This window comes from Hemibagrus wyckioides, linkage group LG05, assembly GCF_019097595.1.
Source record: "Hemibagrus wyckioides isolate EC202008001 linkage group LG05, SWU_Hwy_1.0, whole genome shotgun sequence".
In the NCBI taxonomy this organism is placed as follows: Eukaryota; Metazoa; Chordata; class Actinopteri; order Siluriformes; family Bagridae; genus Hemibagrus; species Hemibagrus wyckioides.
In genome coordinates, this window is record NC_080714.1 from 2,202,588 (window position 1) to 2,219,258 (window position 16,671).

General features: G+C 39.3%; 1 protein-coding gene across 1 annotated transcript in view; it reads left to right on the forward strand.

Annotated features, from left to right (window-relative positions):
* The first annotated feature begins 4,270 nt into the window (after positions 1–4,270).
* Positions 4,271–16,671, forward strand: part of LOC131353404 (alpha-2-macroglobulin-like protein 1) — a 21,151-nt gene continuing 8,750 nt past the window's right edge. Inside the window, exons 1-23 of the mRNA XM_058390409.1 lie at positions 4,271–4,481; positions 4,952–5,132; positions 5,398–5,554; positions 5,994–6,046; positions 6,328–6,348; positions 6,617–6,785; positions 7,407–7,491; positions 7,708–7,834; positions 7,982–8,096; positions 8,500–8,609; positions 9,134–9,304; positions 10,322–10,555; positions 10,762–10,825; positions 11,039–11,187; positions 12,717–12,866; positions 12,974–13,156; positions 13,743–13,821; positions 13,901–14,018; positions 14,096–14,321; positions 14,773–14,899; positions 15,188–15,309; positions 16,445–16,493; positions 16,595–16,671. The exon at positions 16,595–16,671 is cut by the window's right edge and continues 7 nt beyond it. Coding sequence (XP_058246392.1) covers positions 4,405–4,481; positions 4,952–5,132; positions 5,398–5,554; positions 5,994–6,046; positions 6,328–6,348; positions 6,617–6,785; positions 7,407–7,491; positions 7,708–7,834; positions 7,982–8,096; positions 8,500–8,609; positions 9,134–9,304; positions 10,322–10,555; positions 10,762–10,825; positions 11,039–11,187; positions 12,717–12,866; positions 12,974–13,156; positions 13,743–13,821; positions 13,901–14,018; positions 14,096–14,321; positions 14,773–14,899; positions 15,188–15,309; positions 16,445–16,493; positions 16,595–16,671 — 2,844 coding nt within the window. The 5' untranslated portion in view covers positions 4,271–4,404. The remainder of the gene's footprint in view (positions 4,482–4,951; positions 5,133–5,397; positions 5,555–5,993; positions 6,047–6,327; positions 6,349–6,616; positions 6,786–7,406; positions 7,492–7,707; positions 7,835–7,981; positions 8,097–8,499; positions 8,610–9,133; positions 9,305–10,321; positions 10,556–10,761; positions 10,826–11,038; positions 11,188–12,716; positions 12,867–12,973; positions 13,157–13,742; positions 13,822–13,900; positions 14,019–14,095; positions 14,322–14,772; positions 14,900–15,187; positions 15,310–16,444; positions 16,494–16,594) is intronic.

A 16,671-nucleotide genomic window follows, 5' to 3' on the forward strand; every position in this document is an offset into this window, starting at 1 on the left:
TGATCACAATCAGGACAGACCTCTGATTACAATCAGGACAGATCTCTGATCACAATCAGGACAGATCTCTGATCACAATCAGGACAGATCTCTGATCACAATCAGGACAGACCTCTGATCACAATCAGGACAGATCTCTGATCACAATCAGGACAGATCTCTGATCACAATCAGGACAGACCTCTGATCACAATCAGGACAGATCTCTGATCACAATCAGGACAGACCTCTGATCACAATCAGGACAGATCTCTGATCACAATCAGGACAGACCTCTGATCACAATCAGGACAGATCTCTGATCACAATCAGGACAGACCTCTGATCACAATCAGGACAGATCTCTGATCACAATCAGGACAGATCTCTGATCACAATCAGGACAGACCTCTGATCACAATCAGGACAGATCTCTGATCACAATCAGGACAGATCTCTGATCACAATCAGGACAGATCTCTGATCACAATCAGGACAGATCTCTGATCACAATCAGGACAGATCTCTGATCACAATCAGGACAGACCTCTGATTACAATCAGGACAGATCTCTGATCACAATCAGGACAGATCTCTGATCACAATCAGGACAGACCTCTGATTACAATCAGGACAGATCTCTGATCACAATCAGGACAGATCTCTGATCACAATCAGGACAGATCTCCACTGATGTCATAGTACCAAAAAAATGGACATTTTCAATTCTGTATAAATGACTGCAAACCGAGTGCCATAACAGGCTCTGATCTATCTGGAAAGAAGTACCGAAGCATTCGGGTCCTCGCAACCAGACTGGACACACTCGGGACTGAACTGTACCTAACTCTCTCTCTCTCTCTCTTTTTTTTTATTTATTTATTTGATTTTTTTTTGTATAGCGCTTTTAACAAAGAGCATTGTCTCAAAGCAGCTTTACATGAGAAACAACATAAGAAAACAACAAACAAAATCTCTCTCTCTCTCTCACCATTATAGTGTTGCTATATTTATTTCTATCTGCACTACCTGTGTACAGTGAGGGAAAAAATGATTTGATCCCCCGCTGATTTTGTACGTTTGCCCACTGACACAGAAATGATCAGTCTGTAAATTTAATGGTAGGTTTATCTGAACAGTGAGAGACAGAATAACAACAAAAAAATCCAGAAAAACACATTTCAGAAAAGTTCTACATTGATTTGCATTATAATGAGTGAAATAAGTATTTGATTCCCTATCAATCAGAAAGATTTCTGGCTCCCAGGTGTCTTTTATACAGGTAAGGAGCTGAGATTACAGTAGGAGCACTCTCGGGGAGTGCTCTTAATCTCAGCTCCTTAACTGTATGAAAGACACCGTCCACAGGAGGAAGCAATCAATCAGATTCCAAACTCTCCATCATCGCCAAGACCAAAGAGCTGTCCATGTCAGGGACAAGATTGTAGACCTACACCAGGCTGGAATGAGCTACAAGACCATCGCCAAGCAGCTTGGTGAGAAGGTGACAACAGTTGGTGCGATTATTCCCAAATGGAAGAAACACAAAAGGACTGTCAATCTTCCTCGGTCTGGGGCTCCATGCAAGATCTCACCTCATGGAGTTTCAATGATCATGAGAACGGCGAGGAATCAGCCCAGAATTACACTGGAGGATTTTGTCAATGATCTCAAGGCAGCTGGGACCACAGTCACCAAGAAAACAATTGGTAACACACTACGCCGTGAAAGACTGAAATCCAGTAGCGCCCGCAACGTCCCCCTGCTAAAGAACATGCACATGTACAGGACCATCTGAAGTTTGCCAGTGAACATCTGAATGATTCAGAGGAGAACTGGGTGAAAGTGTTGTGGTCAAATGAGACCAAAATCCAGCTCTTTGGCATCAACTCAACTCGCCGTGTTTGGAGGAGGAGGAATGCTGCCTATGACTCCAAGAAGACCATCCCCACCGTCAAACATGGAGGTGGAAACATTATGCTTTGGGGGTGTTTTTCTGCTAAGGGGACAGGACAACCGCACTGCATCAAAGGGACGATGGACGGAGCCATGGACCGTCAAATCTTGAGTGAGAACCTCCTTCCCTCAGCCAGGGCATTGAAAATGGGTCGTGGATGCAAAGAGGAGTGGGCCCAAATTCCTTGAGATGTGAGATGTGTGCAAACCTGGTGGCCAACTACAAGAAATGTCTGACCTCTCTGATTGCCAACAAGGGTTTGGCACCAAGTACTAAGTCATGTTTTGCAAAGGGGTCAAATACTTATTTCACTCAATAAAATGCAAATCAATGTAGAACTTTTCTGAAATGCATTTTTCTGGATTTTTTGTTGTTATTCTGTCTCTCACTGTTCAGATAAACCTACCATTAAATTTACAGACTGATCATTTCTGTCAGTGGGCAAACGTACAAAATCAGCAGGGGATCAAATCATTTTTTCCCTCACTGTATATATATATATATATATATATTCATTTCATTGCACATGTTTGGCGCTAAGTGTCCTGTTTTTTTTTTGTCTTGTCTTTCTGTACTTGCTTTTGACAAACTTCTGTCCTAGTTCTGTGTTGTTGTTTTCTGTGTCCAAACTTTATGTTGTATGTTTCTGTAGCACCAGGGTCCTGGAGAAACTTTGTCTCATTTCACTATGTACTGCATCAGATATATGTGGTTGAAATGACAATAAAAAGCTTCTTGAATCTTGAATCCTAAATCTTGATCCAAACCCTCTGCCAGACCTCACAGAAATCCTGGAATCATCTTTACTGCTCAGCTATATATTTTAAATAGTGGAATCTGGCAAGCAGCCATGTAAAGTCAAACTGCCTTCATTACCCCATCAGTGCTGTTTTACTTTAATGTAATGCTCCAGCCACCATTCAACATCATATAGTGACCGGCTTGGAACGGTTACGTGGGAAGAAATGCTTTGTGTATATTGACAACATTATCATCAATTTACCGTCCATTGCACAGCATGTCCACCATCTCCAAGCTGTTTTCTAGAAGTTATAAAGGGTTGAAAATCAACCTCAGGAAAAGTAAGTTCTGCCTGAAAGAGGTGATACTTCTAGAACATGTCATCAACATGTAGCGCCCCCTACTGTCTTGTTTAACAGCTTAGTAAGGAGATGCACCACGTTCAGTATACTAATGCCTAAGAGATGTTGTATTAGTGGGTCACCCATTAGAGTAGAAAAAGCATAGCAGAGGTAATAGATTATGCATGTAGAACTTTTATTCAAGCCATGTCGAACTTCTCTGAAACAGAGAAGAAATATTTGGCAATAGTATCAGTGTTAGACATGTGTGCAACAAATCCTGAGCACAGAATGTCAATACAGATCACTATGCTTTGTAGTGGATAATGAATTCTACCAAAACTATCAGCTTGATTTCATGGTCCAGTATTGAAAGGCAAAATTAAATGCACCCCTTCCAAATGATTCCCTTTCAAAGATTACAGTCAATATTAGATCAGCAGAATGACCCAAAAAGTGCTTGGAAGATTCAGAAAATTATTATCACTTGACCCAAAGATGAAGGGAGTAGACATCATGGAGCCACTCTGTCTCTGTCTCTCTCTGTTCACCTTGTTTTCAAGGACTGTTTGTTATAACAAAAGAGGAGCATGATGACCCTCAATCTGACAAGAACTTTCTCATATCAATAATGTTTAACATCTGTGTTCTGCACTTAAGATAGAGCTCCACAAGAAATGAACATTTATTACTGACTGGCTTTGTTCTTATTAAAATAGGGGATCTACTATGGACTAAATTGACAAGAGCCAAATTCTGATGGCCAGATAACTGGGTCAAAGCATCTCCAGGTCTTGAGTGGTATTCCCAGTATGCAGTGCTTAGTACCTACCAACAGTGGTCCAAAGAAGGACAACCAGTAAACTGGAGAAGGGTCATTGAAAGTCTAGTCTATCTGATCTGTTCCCACTGAAGCTACTGTAAGAGCTACACACACTGCTAAAATGTTAATGCTGGCTATGTTAGAATAATCTCAAAACACACAATAGATTTTAGCTTGATGCATAGCCACTGACCAGTCGGACTGCCCATGCTGACCCCCATCCACTGCTAAAAGTGTCTAGGTGAAATGTGGCCAGTAGTCTGTCTTGTACATTCCTGTGCAAGGACATCACTTCTTTTTTTTTTTTTTTTATCAAATTGAGTTTTATGTAAGAGAATAAAAATGACAAGCGTGTTAGTGTTATTGAACTCTAGTCTGATAAGGTGAGGCATGTTAGAGTTACAGGCAGAGCAAGGCCAGGAGGAAGGAAACACGAGTGTGGAGATAGCAGCACGCATCTAACAGACACTCCAGACATTTCTGGGTGGGGTGGATGACAATAAATACCACAAGTCATCTCAGACCATCGTGTTTGGACTGAATGTGTCTGATTCTGTCCCAGGATGGGCTTTTCACGAGTTCTGTTTGGAGTTTGTTTGCTTCTTCCAAGCATCATAGCGCACAAGACCACCAGAGATACGTAAGATCTTAATATATTTCTCAAATTTTCTCAAGAGCCTTGATTTAATATGGAGATATTTATAGTGAAACTGTGAAATTAAATGATAAAGGGTTAATAACATGAAGTTAGAACCTGGGGTTTACTGTAATATCTGGGCATTTCATCCAGTGTAGTGTTAAAGCAGGATTTCCCTTTTGCAGTTACATCAAATAATGTGGTTAAAATTCTTGACCAAAAAACCCACCCCAAAAAAAGAGGTTTTAGAAAAGACAGGAAATTAGGATATTTAGCATCTGTTGTAGGCTACAGACTTAAACATCGCCCATTTGATTAACAAGCTAAAGAGTATTATTAAATATTATATATGAATATATAGCGTGAGTATGGCTTGATTTCTATAAATTGTAGAGACTGTCAGGATTAACAGGACAGAGCACTGTTAAATAGGAACTAATAAAACTAAATTTCCCTTTTTTCCTTGTCAATAGCTTTTACCTCCTGGCTGTAACCTCCAAGGCTGTAGGGGGCACAACAGAGACGTTATGTGTCACAGTCAAAACTCATGAAAAAGTTTCACTGGAAGTGAACCTGGAGCATAAAGAAAACAGAGTCAATCTTCTGACAGAGAAGTTTATAAGACATGAATACTACCGCTGTATCCCATTCCAGGTCAGAGTCTGACTTCTTGTACTTCATCACATGAAATTTATCTCCAGTGATGAGTCTAATGGTTTCACATCTTGTATAGCTGATGATGTTCATTAATCTTTTTTTTTTTGGAAATGGAAAATGGCAAAAAAATAAATAAGCTATAAATATTGATAGTGACATTTGTTTGTTGTATAATATAAATAACAATGTTTATAAATGAATAATAGTGTAAACATTTCTAATTGTGCCATGTATTGTCATTCTGTCATTTGTTTTTGAACAGGTTCCTGATGTAAGTGTGGAATCAGTGGCATCTATTGGGATTCAGATTGAAAGAGAAAACATTATGCTGAACAAGACAACAAAGATCCTCATCACACCTCCCAATCATCTGACCATCATTCAGACGGACAAACCCATCTACAAACCAGGACAAACTGGTAACACTCTCTGGACGGCTGTTCTCACTTCCTGCCCCTGAGCCGCCCTGACCACTCCCCTGATAAAACTACTCGCATGTGTTTCTCTTTTGTTTCCGTCTTCAGTAATGTAAAAATATGAAACATTAATGTATTAGATCATGTGCAAACCTGTAATTTACATCTGCACTTCTATCACATCTTCAATCAACACCTACCTTCCAATCAGAATCCAGAAAAAAGCATTGTATCACAACCTTATTCCATAAACTTTAACGCTTTAAACTGTGGCATGTATCATTCTCCTCACTTTCTAGTTTCTTTCATTCCATTTGTGCCTCTTGTAGCACAACACAATTAACAATTAACTGAATTAAATAGAATTATTTCAGCCTGTGTTAAAAACAAATCAATTTCCGAATGCAGCAACATCATGGAGATTATCTTTTATTCCCTGCAGTTAAATTCCGCATCGTCTCTCTGGATACCAGTTTCCTCACCTACAATCAGACGGTACTACAACTTTTACTGTTTTGCATGTAGCAAAGTTAAATAAAGATCATATTGATTAATTATTTAATTGAATTAATTGTCTTACTTTGTAAGCATCATTTAAACAATCTTAATCTAAACATGACAGGAATTGTTTTTTTAAATAGCTCATCATTAGTATAGGTGGCTAATAAATTTGTTTAAGTAGAAATATAAAAGTCTACTGACTGACCTTTCTTTATATGTGTTACTAAAATACTCTCATTGTATGTTTAAGCTAATTATATATATTTTTGTTTCAGTTTCCGACAATAGAAGTGCAGGTATGGTGCTGTGTGGAAGATTCAACACTTATTGCCTGAACACTTTCAGTATTTATAATGTTCTTTGCCTTTAAATCAATAACACACACATTTACAGGCTCTTGGATTGGAAAATTTATACCTGTTAGTCTGTTGCTCTTATTACAAGGTTGTGTGTAAAATTAATAAATATTTTATTCCTATTAATGGATCATTTTTAGCTCAAGACCATATGGCATTTTTCAAAACTGTAATCTAAGAGTAGAGTATTTTTTGTTTTTTATGTCAGGACCCAAACTCAAACCGTATTGGTCAGTGGCTGAACGTCAACACGTACGGTGGTCTGGTGGATCTGTCATACCCCCTAAACTCTGAGGCCACAAAAGGAGTTTATATCATCACCGTCTGGAACAAGAAAAACGACGCTTTTACACAATCCTTCGAAGTCAAGGACTACGGTCAGGAGCAGTTTATTTTTTATTAATGCCCTTAGAATACCAAATATATCTCATCTTTATTTTAGTCATGATTAATATAAATAATATTGATGGAAACACCAGTTATTTACTGCTTTTATTTTCATAATATGGCCCTGAATATATATATATATATATATATATATATATATATATATATATATATATATATATATATATATATATATATACACATATATACTGTATATATTAAACATGTTATCACTCATTTCTATATTTGGGGGTCCAAAAATATTTAGGGATCGAAAAAGCAAAGTGGCTGAATGAGAAAAAAATGATTCTACTAAACTTGTTGACCTTTTACGTGTAACACGAATCTTTCTCACGTGTACAAAGCTTCTTGACTTAACTTGTTATTTGAATTCCCAATTTAAGATATAAAATCATTAATGATGTACAAGCCAAGAAGACTATATGCAAAACCTTTAGGGATCTACTCTAGGGTTCTAAAAATAACCTTAGTCTAATCTTATTACTCTTTTGAACACAGTAATAGGAAAAAGTGAGATGAATAAATCATCATAGCTTATTGATCATCACAGTTCAGCTGTATTATAACACCGTGTTCATGGTCCCTTTCAGTGCTGCCCACGTTTGAAGTGACGGTCAAACTTCCTCTAATCATAACCATCCTGGACACATACGCTACGCTGAAAGTGTGTGCTAAGTGAGTCTTCACTCCTCAGCAATGTTCTGTGTTATGACTCCAGACTGGGATCTTTTTTAAACAATACACTACACTGATAACATTCCCAACATGATGTCCAGTTTAACAACTGGTAGAAAAAATGTAACAAAGCTCGAATATCTATGCTGCAAAATTGATTTCTAGCTGTTCTTCATTTTATCCCATCATAATGGTTCTTTTTCCTATTCTCTGCAGATACACATACGGGAAGCCGGTGAATGGAACCGTGAAGTCTACCGTCTGCCATAACAGTATCAGATACTTCTGGTTCCCGCCAGGAGCCACAATGCCACCAGACATCTGCAAGGACTATATAATGAAGGTTAATCAGCTTACTCTGTAGTGTTTTTTCAAGTCAACAAGCTTTTATTGTCAATTAGTGAAATAATAACTACTCCTCAGTTACTATTAAAGCTGACTGTTATTCGTATTTTTAGTGAGTACAGATTATTTTATTTTTTTGCTTTAGACTGACAGGACAGGCTGTGGACAACGTGTCTTAAATCTGAAAGATTATGTGTTAACCGATTCACGCTATGAAAGCATCATTAACGTTCAGAGTACAGTGGAGGAATACGGCACTGGTAAGAGATTCCTAAAATCAAACCTCTTCTAACATTTAGGATGCGAGGCCCTGGGATACTTTTAAACATTTACCTTCATTTACTTTCATTTTAATGTTAAACTTCTGACTTTGATAACTATACATGGCCGAGTTGTTGCCCAGTTTTCGTTGTACAGACACGACAGACACGATCTGTGTTTGGGAGGGAAATAGCCTTAAAGCTGTATTTTGTGATATCAGACAGAGGAATGTGATAAGACTGTAGTCTGGGTTATCTAAACCAACAAACAAAAAAACTGCACATGGTATCTTAGGGAGGGAAAATATTTTGAATTTATGTTAGTAAATTTTAGACTTCTGATTAATTTCTACCTTGAACATGTCTGCTGGCTAATCATTTTAACGCTGTGTTTATCCTGTAGGTGTGATTCTGAAAGGTTCAGGCAGCTCAACTATAACATCGAATATTATCACACTTTCATTTGAGGATTCACCGTCAGTGTTTAAGCTGGGAATGCAGTATGAAGGACAGGTAGTTTCATTACTGACCAATAAAATGAATTGTATTCTTTGTTAATTACCTTTTTTATTAAACATAAATAAAGGCAATGGCCTAACATAAACCCCAATAACGATCTGCTATTACATCGCAAGCCAACCAAATGTGCTAGCAGGGTAAATATAATACTGTGTTCCTTAAAAAAAATCTTTTTTTCTTTTTTTTGCTAGCTAGTTGACTACACTAGGTAAACTATTTAATCGTATAATTAAAACCAGTGTCCGGTTTCACTAACAGGTTAGCTAATGTTTGTATAACTTTACTGGATAAATTTACTGTGCAATTAAATCTAGCAGATGCTGAAACTAATCATCAGGCTAAGATCCAGTAAACTGTGTTACTGTATTTAAATCCATTACATAAGTTTGCTAGCCAGATATTTCAAATTTAACAATTGAAAACAGTCGTTTTTGCTAAGTCAAAGTTTCCACGATAGATTTGATTCGAGGTTTTTATTTCTGATTTTGTCCACTAACATTCCTGTCCTTCTTCATTAGATCAAACTGACCGGTCCAAATGCCAATCCTATGAAAGGAAGAGTAGTGATTCTGACTGTAAATTATGCTAACGTTAAAAATTCATTATGGAGGCTGGTTACAAATGACAAAGGCATCGCAAAATTTACCCTCTCTACTCAATCATGGGGTCTGGAGCCGGTCTCTTTACAGGTGAGTGGAGTGAAATAAAAGTGTCTGAATTATGTATTATGTATAATTGTTTTCAGATTGTTTAGAATTGATCAAATCACTCAGGTGATGGAGTGGAATTGGATGCATTTGCAGATTTTTTTTTTTAATATTAAAGTTGGCAAAACAAATCCAAAACATGAAGCAAATTCATAAACAGGGACAGGCAAAAGTCAGATGATCAAAAAACAGCAAGTCCACGGAAGCCACATCGTCTTCTTGGTGGATTCCAGCTTTGGCATTTGTTTTGTTGAGGGAATATTCGAGATTTTTATGTTCTGTAAAGATCATGATCTGCTCCCTCTAACAACTGTCGCCACACTTCCAGTGTTTCTGTGCCAGTAACTCCCTAGTTCTGATGTGGTGGTTAATATCTGTTGGGGAGAGTTACTAGGAGTAGAAGGCCACTGGATGGAGTTTTTGGACTGTTGGGAAAGCACTACTCCAACTCCAGACTCAAAGGCATTAACCTCCATGATGAAGGGGTAGGAACTGAAGCCCCTTATGAACATTCAGTAGAGGTTGTCAAAACCTAGAAATGTTTGTAGCTCCTTTACTGTAGTAGAAGTGGGCCATTCTGTGACTGCTGCCAGCTTAGCTTCTTCCATGGACACCCCTTTAGTGCAAAAGATCCTAGTTCTTGGAAACTTGGAAAATTAGCGAGCAGTAGAGATGGACTGGAGCGAGACTGGATTTGCTTGACATGCTGAATGTACATCTTAAGGGACGGGAAGAAGTCGTCAGAGTATAAGTCAAAAGTCATCAGTGTATGTGATGACAAGCCACAGAACATGTCCCTCGGTTCTGCATCTGGACCACAGAGCACCAGTCATTTAGGTCTGATTTAACAGCTAGAAAGTTTCATTGCCTCAATATCTACTGAATGTAATATGTCAAAAAAAAAAATACAGCTGATTAGAAAATTGAGAATCCTGTAATATAAACAGTTTGCTTGGGTGTTTAATGTTTCTACTTTTTTCTAATTATTCTTTTACACAGGCACAGTTTGAAATGCCTTCCAGACAAGTTGCATATAGTGAAAATCAGCTCACACCACAGTACCCCAACGCCTACCTCAGGCTTCAGCCTTTCTACTCCAAGAGCCGGAGTTTTATTACATTGAGGAGCAGCTCGAAACATTTCCCCTGTGATAAAAAAGCTGTGATTGAAGCTAGGTACATGATCCGTGACAGCACACTCTCACACCAGACCACCTTATCCTTCTTCTACATGGTGAGTTTGGCTTTCAGTATGACATCATAATATGTTATTGAAACTTTGACACACATTTCCATCCAGTAATCCACCGAATCCTTGTGTTTTTCAGTTTATTTCCAACTGGTTACAACTTTTAATCATCATGACAGAAATTCTGTTTTGCGTTTACCTAGAAAAGTAATTCAGGGACTACAGTTTATTTATCTTAATTTTACTTATAGGTGATGTCCAGGGGACATCTGGTGCAGCAAGGACATCTTTTGGAGGGCTTACACCCAGGAAGAGGTTAGTGAACAAAACACTGTCCATAAATTAACTCCCCATAAATTGTTTTGTAACGGTGAGTGCTGGAGAAATGTTGTATTAATGAGACCCTACATTGTAATTGAGATCTATTTATATGTTTTTGATTCTATTTGTCCTATTAATATGAACCCTTAAATGAGGCTGTGTTAGTGGCTGATGTACTTAAACTCTGAATATTTATCTGTTTTGTAGCAGAGCACAGGGGCACACTATTTCTCTCGCTGGAGAACCTGCTAGCGTTGTCTCCGGTTGCTCAGGTGGTCCTGTACACTGTCCTGTCCAGTGGTGAGGCTGTGGCAGACAGCAACAACTTCCCCATTCAGCTGTGTTTGGCTAACAAGGTCAGAAATGAAACCTTGCAGGTCTATGCCTTTTTTGCCTTTGTTTGATACCCAGGTATATAAAATTCCCCAGATTCAAATAGCTTTAAGGCTATAAGACTTTTTTCAGCTCTAGTCTGGGATTCTACTAGAACATTAAGCTTCTTAAGCTAACAGAGAGTAAGCTCAGCAACCCTTCAGTAGAACCTCATTTCTGCTGCCTTACTCTCACATATATTCAGTCAGTCATTGCCCACAGCTCAGGATAGGGCAGTAGATTCACTGGTTAATACACAGCTTTGTCCAAAAACTGACCTTCTGTTTCACCACCACCCTGGACAATCATGTTAACACTTTGATGACCCAATCTGTTGTGCTCTGTTTTCCAATCACTCTAAACTTCTTAAATCTCTGCCAGGCCAATGTCTGTCTTCTAACCTGTCTTCTAACCCTGGGCTGCATCCTGATGTTGCAACAATGAAAACCATAAACAGTCGCCCAGCAGAACCTGTGTGTAGTCTCGTCTTCCCCTCCTGAGGTGAAGAATGGTTTGAAGTGGTGAAGAAAGAACTTTCACTTCTGTAAATAATTTTTTTTCTACAGCCTACAATCTCACACTCCTCCCCTGCCAGGGAAGTGACATTCTAGGTTTTCAATTCCGATGGTCTAGTCCATTTCGGAGGCTCCATCTTAACTGCCAGCAAACTGGCATTGGACCTTACCACCACCGGCTTCTGTAGGTGGCCCAATCACCATGCACTAATTTCTAGACACCAGTCTGCACTAATCCAGACAGACTACACTTAGACTTTTAACTTTCCCCTTCTATTCACACAGAGTGGTCCTGCTTGGAGCTTTGTTGATGTAGCCGTGAGACATACTACTGTTAATAAACACATTCTTTAAATATTCCTATCTCACTTAGCAGCATTTTAACCCAGCTCCAACTGAAAGGGGCAGACTGTCACATCCCAAAAATACCACCAGAGGGAGACAGAGAGCTGACACAGAGCAACATGACACTACAGACTTCCTGTTTGTTCTTACAGTTGGTTGTTTAACTCACATTATTTAGTCCACCAGCCCAAGGTTTTGCTGTCAGATTGCATGAAAAACAGCAAGTAAACACCAGGTTTGATGTCTTGCCACAGATAAATCTGTACTTTGGACTGGACCATTTTAACACAATAATGTTCTTGATTCTTGACGGTGAAGTTTTAGCAGTATGCTTAGGGTAATTTTCCTGCTAGAGGGTGAACCTCCACCCCATTCTCAGTGATATCTTTCTAGGATTGCACAAATGCTAATGAAAGTCATCCTCACAACATTATACTGCCACAATCCTGTGCTTCATTATTAAGAGTGTTTACTTTTATGACATTACTTTTAGATATTACATTTTTGATATACACTCATGACAAGCTAGCTCTTTTATGCTGAAGTAAAATAATGGAATGTGGATTGTGATAAATGATCATTTCTTTGAATAACCAGCTGTTTATTTATTTGTTTACAAACTTTTTTTTTTTTACACTGTTGTGTTTTTTCAGGTCTCTCTGAATTTCTCCCATTCTCCTGAGCTTCCCGGTGGTCAGGTGTCAGTGATTCTGAGAGCCACTCCAGGATCCCTGTGTTCAGTGAGGGCCTTAGATCAGAGTCTGTTACTGCTGCAACCAGAGAATGAACTCAGCACTGAATCTGTGAGTTTAAACTAACAACATGTCCTTGAGTTGAGTTGTTAATATAATTTTCCACAGGTCCAATTAAAATTCCTTTTGAGGAATGATGTTGCACTTGTTTATTCCAGGTGTTCAGCATGCTGCCTGTCCAGATGCTATCAGGATATCCATACAACATTTATGATGAGGATTCATACCAATGCATGGGAAACCCACCCATCTTGGACGGCATACCTGTAGTTGCAGCACCAAGGTCAAGATTAATTGGTTTTCCTTACTATGGAAAGACTGACGTGTACAACACCTATAAAGTAAGACACTGTTCCCTTGGTGTAGTGATAATCAGTATAACATATGTTAAATTCTGAATAGTCAGAAAGAGTTGAATATTTTTCTATAACAGCAGCTCAGTAATTCTAATTCTAATCCATTCTAATTCCTGTACGAAGCAGTAGACACTTCAGACATTGTGAATCTAATAGTAAATGGATTAGAAATGTGTCTGGGAAAGTTTCTGGGTGGGTGAGGTTAGGAATTAGGAGGAAATTACCTAGCTTCTGTAATGTAACTGATAATAAGAATTTCTTTACTAATACTTTCATGGTGGATGATACCAAATATCACTCATCCCCTTCAAGTACCTTCATGACAAGGACTGCCAAGTTAGGCAATATATTTAGGTACACATATTGGGAAATGTACAAAAAAGCTTGGTGCTTTTTTGAGAGGGCAATCCCATTATTCTGTTTCTGTCTGGCTTATACAGGGAGATTTATACTTCTTTATAAAATGATATTGTGATATCGCAAGCTGTGATTACAAATGTAGGTCAGTGTTTAATAGGTTCTCTTCATAATTATCTGTAATAATGATTTTGTGTTCCTGTTTTTCTTTCAGGATGTTGGAATAAAGATCCTCACCAATGCCATAGTCAGGAAACCTCCTGAGTGTGTTAACGGTGTGCTGTATATGGGTGGTGAGTGGTTTTCTTCAGTCATTCCTTTTGTACATGAAATGTTATGATATGAAATGTCACTGAATAGCCCCATCCACAGGAGCCATGGCCATGGATGCTCCAGCCGTCTTTGCCAGAGAAGCCGTTTCCACTAAACCAGTCGTTACGATCCGCAAATATTTCCCAGAGACGTGGATTTGGGATCTTGTGTTAGTCAGGTGTGCTTGATGCTTAAGTGGATGTTGTTTCCATTTTCTCACTCTAGGTTACTGAGTCACTGTTATTTTCTCTACAGTCAGTCTGGAGCGATGGCTGTTAGTAAAACAGTCCCAGACTCCATCACTACATGGCAGGCTGGCGCGTTCTGTACATCACCTGTCGGGTTCGGAGTCGCCCCGAAAACTGAGCTCACTGCCTTCCAGCCTTTCTTTGTGAGTCTCACCATGCCCAGCTCCGTCATCCGAGGAGAAGTGTTCACACTCAGAGCCACCGTCTTCAACTACCTCCAGAGCTGCATGATGGTGAGCTGAAGTGTTTGTTATGATAATATTTTTCTCAAACCAAATAAGAGTTCACCTCAGAGTGAAGAGAAAATGACATTCAGCTGAGTTTTAATTTCCTACAAAGACTCCACTCAGGAGTGCTCTGCAGTTGCTCTCATTATATAAGCTAAGACAGCAGGGTTCACTTGACTTCACCATCAAAGCCATCAAGAAGTCACTGCTCACCATTATTCATTTCACCAGCACAATTTCCGCACACCTCCTGCTTCATAGAACATGTTTTATTACAATCGGTGCAATTACTCAATATGCAAATTAGTCTGTGATGTCATCTGGCGACTTTTACTGACTTTCTGAGCATGTGCTAGCTACTTTTCCCTGCAGCAGTCAGTAACACTCGACTTTTCCTTAAATAAGGATCTACTAAGGAAAAAGTCGGCTTATGGAATGAAACCTCTGTGTGTTAAAGGTGAATGTGATTTTGGCTGACTCAAGGCAGTTCTCATCACAAGTGTGTAAAGGCTGCAGTTACACAAGCTGCCTGTGTGCTGACGAGAGTCAGACTTTCTCCTGGACCATCACACCACTGCTTCTGGGTATGTCAAACGTTTTAGATTAACGCTCATAGATAATGCTGAAAATATAAACCCATCCAAATTACCAAATACCTTTTTCTCTGTTCCACAAGTGTTTACTTGGCATTTACAAACAACACTATAAAATAAAACATAAGCAGAAACAAGCTGAATTGTTATGAAATTCCTTTGACAATTCTCCAGATTTAGAGAATAATTAGTGATTTCAGCTGTATGTGTGTTTGTGTGTGTGTGTGTGTTTGTGTTTGTGTGTGTGTGTGTGTGTGTGTGTGTGTGTGTGTGTAATAGGGGAGGTGAGCATCAACGTGACAGCGGAGGCTATGCGGTCATCCACACTGTGTGGAGTGAAGGCGGTTACTGTACCAGACAAAGGACGAATCGACACAGTCATTAAAACACTACTAGTGCAGGTAATTATTATTCTACTATTAATAATAATAATATCATTTACTCCAGTCAGGGAGCTCTTGGAGCTTATTTTGTAAAAGATCTTGGAGCTTATTTAAAAAAAAAAATCCACAAAATATTAAGCTTAATATTCCAATATTTTCAGTCATATTTTCGAACAGTTTGATTCTTTGAGCTGAGTAACATTTTATTTTAGAACTTACATTCACAAAAAACATCAGGTCTGAAGCTGATTTTTAGGTTGTTGAACTGAATCAGAAGAGTAGGAAGCTGAATCAATTTGCCGGGTTTATTAAGTAAAATACAAAACCAATAAACATTTCAAATCGTCAGGAAAAAACCTGAGTCCAGAAAAAAAAGGAACAACAATCAGAAAACCAGAGGGCTGGAGACTGCTCGAGAGGCTGTTACAGAAGGACAAGGCCCCAGGACCTTCCCTCTTCTCTGTACCCCTCCCAATCCACCAAATAAACTCGACCCCTACTCTTCTGGCAATCCAGTAGGACCAGGTAGCGCCCCCCGATTTCTACTGGTAGAGGGGTTTTGATGTTGGAGGATTCGGGGCTATCATGGCTATGGGCAGGGTTGAGCAGGGAGGCATGGAAGAACGGTGAGATCTGGTCCACATCCTGTTTGAACTATTGATCCACCTGACAATTGGACTGTGGATGGTATCCAGAAGTAAGGTTCACATTAATTCCCAGTTGGCCAGAAGGCCCCAACACCCTAGATGTGAACTGGGCCCCATGATCTGATACGATGTCCTCTGGGAGGCCATATGCTATATGTGACCAGGGGCATTGGGGTATTGGTTCAAGGAGCGCGGCAGGCACCTGCTGTGGAGTCCTGGACTGGGCACAGATGGATCAGGCATTGATAAACTCTCTGACATCCTTGGAGTGGGGAAAACCGTCCAGTGAATCCCTTGGTGGCCCAAACTTTATGCGGTGTGGACCCACTGAATGGTTCTTTTTCTATGCAGGGTCTGAGGCCTTCATCCTTCTTCTCCACATAGAAAAATCCTGCAGCGGCAGAAAACATGGAGGGACAAATGAAGCCCACCTCAAGTGCTTCTTCTATGTACATTTCCATGTAATTGTGATGATTATTGGCTAATTATTCTGTTACCATTTTCAGGCTGAGGGAACCAAACAGTATAAAACCTACAATGAACTGCTCTGTCCAGGTCAGACATGCTTCAAGTTATCTATTATTTATCATTATCTACCATTTGATTCATATTGCTGTTTGTGTCTTATGTTTGCCCATTGGTGTTTGTTCTGGTAGATGGTGTTGCTGAGAAGCTGGTCTCACTGAGACTGCCTGCGGTGCTGGTGGACGGTTCGGCCATGGCCTCAGTCTCT